The 6199-nt window shown below is 28.7% G+C and overlaps 1 protein-coding gene across 1 annotated transcript; it reads right to left on the bottom strand.

Annotated features, from left to right (window-relative positions):
• Positions 1 to 4231: 4231 nt before the first annotated feature.
• LOC145017769 (uncharacterized) lies at positions 4232 to 5865 on the bottom strand. The gene is made up of 5 exons (XM_078975727.1): positions 5257 to 5865; positions 4931 to 5052; positions 4807 to 4847; positions 4612 to 4710; positions 4232 to 4490 (listed from the first exon to the last, which is right to left on the bottom strand). Exons 1-5 carry the CDS (start codon positions 5741 to 5743, stop codon positions 4340 to 4342), a joined length of 900 nt encoding a protein of 299 aa, XP_078831853.1. The 5' UTR covers positions 5744 to 5865; the 3' UTR covers positions 4232 to 4339.
• Positions 5866 to 6199: the final 334 nt, after the last annotated feature.

Raw genomic sequence — 6199 nt, 5'->3', positions numbered from 1 at the left:
TATTAATAATAGATAAAATTACAAAAATAGTTCATGTGGTTTATCAAAAATCACAAAGTCAGTCTATGTTAATATTTCTTTTATGTAAAATGTTCATTTGGTTTGCAAAACTTGCAGAGTTGTCCATTTTTACTAACATTGTTAGTAAAACGATGTTAAGGACTAAATCTGTAAGAGCATTTTCATCTTTTCAAATATAGAAGGAGAACTCACAACCTTCACCCATTTTATTTGACCAAAACCTTAACCAATTGAGCTGATTGCTCACTTGGTTATAACACCCAAAAACTAATTTATATAATAACAAAAACATCAATATTTAAATAATAAATAAATTATAAAAAAACATTTTTTTACATAACTTTTTTTTAAATAAAACAAAAAGTATTTTAGTGATATTGCAAAAAAAAAAAAAAATTGTTGTTTACAAATAATTTGTATGTGTTTATATGTATTTGTTTTGCGTAATATATATTTTTTTTATTTCTTTAAAAAATAAGTATTCGTATAAAAATATGTTTTGTTTATTATATTTTTTTATGTCTTTGAAATTAAAAAAAAAAAAACGATATGGACCATATAAAAAAAATATATGTTTTCGTATATTAATAGTAATCTTGACATAAAAAAGAAGCATATAAATTGTTTAAATACATAACATCATCATTTTTAAGTTGTTTTTAATACATATAACCGAAAAAATGGTTTTAGAACTAGTGGCTCAACAGAATTTATACATTTTTTTATGTCATGATTAGTGTTAATTATTATTATTTCAAATACATAAAAAAATATAATATACGAAAACTTAGTTTTTTATATGAAAACTTATTTTTTAAAGAAATAAAAAAATATATTTTATGTAAAATAAATACATAAAAATACATATAAATTGTTCGTAAAAAATATTTTTTTTTGTAATACGACTAAAATACATTTTGTTTTATTTAAAAAAACTTATGTAATAAAATATTTTTTGTAATCTTTTTATTATTTAAATATAACGTTCTTGTTATTATATAAATTAGTTTTAGGGTGTTATAACCAAGTGAGCAATCAGCTCAATTGGCTAAGGTATTGATCAAATAAAGGGGGGTGAAGGTCGTTAGTTCAAGCTTTTCGCCTATGCAAATTAATTTATTTTATCAAACAAATTTCAAATATGGTCCATGTGGTTTCTTAAATGTCACGAATTTAGTCATTCTATATTTGAAAAGATGAAAATACCCGTACAGATTTAGTCCCTAACAACGTTTTACTAACGGTGTTAGTAAAAAGGGCTAATTTTGCAAGTTTCGTAAAACCACAAGGGGCATTTGCATCAAAAAAAATTTAATAAGGACTAACTTTGTTACTATTAGTAAACCACATGGACAATTTTTGTAATTGTCTTAATAATATTATTCCAAAGATCAAATATAATGTAAAAATACTAGTAAATGTCTTAGTCTTGTTCACTATGAGCTTTCATATTTCAAAAACAATATATAAATGCATCATTTATGATATTATCGAACATAATTTTCTCAATAATCTTTTGTAAATTGACCACCGTCATATTGCACAGACTGTTCCTTATCCAGTTCATTACTAAAAATGAATGTTCTATCATGAATATTACAACGTACAAAATTCGGTGTTGTAAAATCGTCGAGTTGGCTAATTACTCCTTCAAGTACTCGCTACTCGACCCCTTACCGAGGCGAGTTACAAAATCATGAGTGCTCCTCGATCGGTCCTTACTGAACTGAACAATTTTGTAAAACTCGATCAACTCGGCGATTAATATATATAATATAGTTAATGATTTATTATTTAACACACACGTGATATATATATATATATATATATATATATATATATATATATATATATATATATATATATATATATATATATATATATATATATATATATATGGGAAAAGTGAATACACCCTTAATGGTATATAAGCTTAGCTACCCAAATTCATCATAGTATGTCGTTTTGTATCATATATATACATTGTAATAGTCCAATATTCTTATAATTCAACTTCTAACATTATTTACTTCCAAGATTTTTATAAATTTCACATTTATCTTCCTTTAACATAATTTTCATTTTCAATTATAATATATATAGCCTAGTAGGTGTTTAACAAAAAGATGAGATGTAAGAGAAAGATAATAGTGATATTTTGAAAATCCTAAAAATAAATCAAGTTATAGATTGAAATTTAAGAAAAATATAATGAATATATCAAACAAAACGACGTATTATGGTGGGTTTGGATATCTAAGCTTATATACCTTTAAGGGTAGATTCATTTTTCGTATATATATATATATATATATATATATATATATATATATATATATATATATATATATCTTAAATTTTCAATAATTACTAATGAAGTGATATAATTATGTGTTTTTCAGTTTTTGTGTATTCATATTTATCTAATTTTGTTATATATTTCATTCAATTTATGGTTTTAACTTATGATTTTGATATATATATAATTTTCTTAAAAATATTTCTACATAAATTACCAAATTCGAGTACTCACTACTCGGTATTCGGCCGAACAGGTACCAGGTAACCAGTTCTACAAACTTGACAAAAATTAATACCATTTTTAATAAATTAGTAAACAAATAAATATCTAAAACAGTTATAAACTTTTTGATTTAAGTTATAAGTATAACATTAAATAAACTAATTAGCAAATTAACTAAGGTGCTGTTTGTTTTTTTGGAAAAAAACCTCTTCAAACCTCTTATTGCTGCGCGACGCAGCATACACGCAACACTTTTCATCTCACAGTTGTTTATTTTTTAGAAGTCTTCTGAGTCAAAAACCTCTACGCGTGCTCTGTTTGGCGCAACACTTGTACTGCCTCTTTCAACCTCTTCCAACCTCTTCTTCTTCTTCTTTTTATTGTTCAAATTTTGATTATATGTTGTTAAAATTTTATTTCACATTTTTTTTCATTTTTTTCATTTAATCTTGTTGAATTTATTTTTCATTTTTTTATATTCAATAATGATAATTTTTTGATGAAATATCATTATTTTTTACTAAAATATCTTTATTTTATGGGTAGCACAAAAAACACTTTTTTTACACAGAAATTCGATTTTGACACCGTGTTTTTTTTTTGTATCAATTTTGACATTGTGTTTTCCAATTTGTTACAATTCTGACCACTTGACCGGTTAACCAGGTTACATGTTGACGTGGCATGATAACGTGTCAGTTTTGATGACGTAGCATGCTGACATGATATGCTGATGTGTCAAAATTGATTTTTTTTCCAGAAAAAAACACTAAGTTTTCATTTTTTTTCGATTTTGACACTAAGTTTAATTTTTTTCTTTTAACTTTGACACTATGTTTTTTTGTTCCAAATCGAACATCATTTTTTCCAATTTTGTTCAATGTTGATAATTTTCTATTTGAAACCGTATAAATATTTTTTTAATACATTTAAACCGTATAGATATGTTTTTTTTTTCATTTAAAAACCATAGTTTTGTATAAATACATTTTTTTTCCACTCAAACCATATTTTTATATATAAATATGTATTAGTTATATAAAAATTGTATGTTATATTAAATATGCAACTTTAAAATGTGTTTGGAGGTTTGGAAGTGTGTAGTCGATCAAAACTCAGATATCAAGTTTGTAACCTATCAAATTTTTACATCTTATTAGAAGCTTATGGTTAGTGTGATTCTCATGATATAACTAATGCTTTGAATGTATGAAAAAAAACACATTGTATTTAAATAAAAATATGGTTTTTAAACGAAAAAAATATGTTTATACGGTTAAAAATGTAATAAAAAAATATATTAATACGGTTTCAAATAGAAAATAGATAAAATTGAACAAAATTTTATAAAAGATGTTCGATTGGAACAAAAAAAACATAGTGTTAAAATTGAAATAAAAAGTTAAACTTAGTGTCAAAATCGAAAAAAAAGTGAAAAGTTAGTGTTTTTTATAGAAAAAAAAAATCAATTTTGACATGTCAGCATGTCACGTCATCAAAACTAACACGTCATCATGCTACGTCAGCATGTAACCTGGTTAACCGGTCAAATGGTCAGAATTGTAACAAATTGGATAACACGGTGTCAAAATTGACAAAAAAAAAAAAAAAACACGGTATCAAAATCAAATTTATATGTAAAAAAAGTATTTTTTGTGATATTTACCTTATAATAAATTAGCACCAAATTAACCATAGCATATAAAACTAATGGCAAAAGATCTTTAGAAAATCATATGTTATTTGAATACTATTGACATGAATATGAACCTTAAATTAAAGTTCTTGCAAAAGTCACATGTCTTCCAATATGTCATAATGACCATAGCCATGAAACAAAACCTTGATCGAACTATGTTCGCCATTTTCATACTCTTCACCATAAGTTGCAATCTTTGACAACTTGTTAGACCCACTCTCCAACATGTACACCGAAATTATTGTCCTGTAAAGTACAGTTATACCCATGAGAACACATGCAAAAAAAATGGTTTCTTTATGCAGATTTTTAATGCGAAAAGTAAAACATGATACATATATTAATATATATGGCATAGAGAACTGACTTAAGAACATGAGAAGCCATCAACAATTCAGGCTCTCCACCCCATACAAATGGTTTCTGGATCCTCTTCACATATGTATCGAAGTCTTCCTCGATAAACCTTATGAAGATAACAAAAGAATTAATCATAATTGTTAAACCCCATAAACTGTTCAAGCTGTGAACTTGATGTCTAAATTATGATGAAGAAAATTACCATTCAACCTCTTTTTGTCTCTTGATGAGCTCATTAACGACCTGCATGGTGATGACAACATGTTTGATTCAAGAAAACTGATCATGCAATTGTTTGAAGAAAAAAAAATTAGAAAAGCTTTTACTTGAATTCTTAATTCATCAGCAAGTAGTTTTTGACGATTTTCATCCGGAGCTTCTTCCCCGTTTTTCAAGCAAACCATATGAGCTATTGCACGAAATAGGCATCTTCCGTCTGCTGTAACCCCTGTATTGATTAAGATGTAAAAGTAATCAATTCAGGTATAATGGTTAACGAAAAGTATTATGGGTAAGAACCAATTAGCTTTTTGATTGTTGATCGATATATTGCTAAAATATTATTCATCTGATTGGAAAGGTAATGATAGCCAATTGTTAATCAGCCACTTTAAACCCAAAAGTTACCTGTCACATTTGAACTATCGCATACCTGTGACTCTGTAATTGACGGAGTTTTCTAGGACACCGGTGGTACAAATTCCATTAATGTTGTCGCCTTCCGCAACCACAGCCTCAGAAACGGATTCCGTAAACTCCACTGGTGGTGCCGCGAGGTAAGCGCAAATGCCGAAAAGCAGCCACGCCGTATGAGGTCGATGAAGCCACCGTGCGGGGCGGACATCCCAGGCGACGTTCCATGAGCCTTCCCCGACGGGGCTCGGATTGTGCCTTCCTCGATCATTTCCGGCAGGAAGAATAGCATGCCATATAGAAGCGGATACGCCGGAATCAGAGAAATTCAACCCATTAACTATAGAGTGACGGTCGACACAATCGGTGGCTGGAACTACTAGTTTGATCGGAAAACTGCTATCAGAAGCATGACGGCGATGCGCTACCGAACCGTAGTGGCCCGTAGATAACGAAGAACCGAGAAACCAATGCTTTGCGGGTACACAAAGTACGTCGCCGAGCATCACCGGAGTAAAAGCGGCGGTATGACGGAGGAGGTGAACCAATCGGTGATTTGAAAAATGACGACGAACCGTTAAGGAGATAGTATGTGAGGTATTTACAGCAAGAGAAATGATTCAGTGGCCTCTCGAGATGCGTTTAGGTTGTGTAGTCCGTTTGATAGATTTTATAGTTGAAAGAATCGACGGCTGTCGAGAATCTGTTGTGGAGATGTTTGACACGTGCTAATCATAGTTATTCACGTGTTCATCAAGAATTTTTTTTTTAGAACACCATTCATGAAGGAAATTTTTGTGTGTTGACATCATGTTGTTATTTGAGCACACACAAAATGGAGATTTTTATAAGCTTTTGAGTAAGTTATGGTAATGGTCTTTATGGTTTTGAATAATCTTGGTCTTTAATTTGGTTGGTCGTTAAAATAATGTAGAGTAAATTACACGAATGGTCCTTATGGT

Source organism: Lactuca saligna, chromosome 9 (assembly GCF_052625555.1).
Source record: "Lactuca saligna cultivar CGN05327 chromosome 9, ASM5262555v1, whole genome shotgun sequence".
NCBI lineage: Eukaryota > Viridiplantae > Streptophyta > Magnoliopsida > Asterales > Asteraceae > Lactuca > Lactuca saligna.
Note: the sequence above shows the minus strand (reverse complement) of the source record. Positions and strands in the feature narration are given on the sequence as shown.

Coding starts and splice junctions, on each gene's coding strand:
- LOC145017769 (XM_078975727.1), bottom strand. CDS start 5,743: ATGCTCGGCGACGTACTTTGTGTACCCGCAAAGCATTGGTTTCTCGGT. Junction 5,053..5,256: donor CGTCAATTACAGAGTCACAG/GTATGCGATAGT, acceptor TAATCAATACAG/GGGTTACAGCAGACGGAAGA. Junction 4,848..4,930: donor CTGATGAATTAAGAATTCAA/GTAAAAGCTTTT, acceptor ATCACCATGCAG/GTCGTTAATGAGCTCATCAA.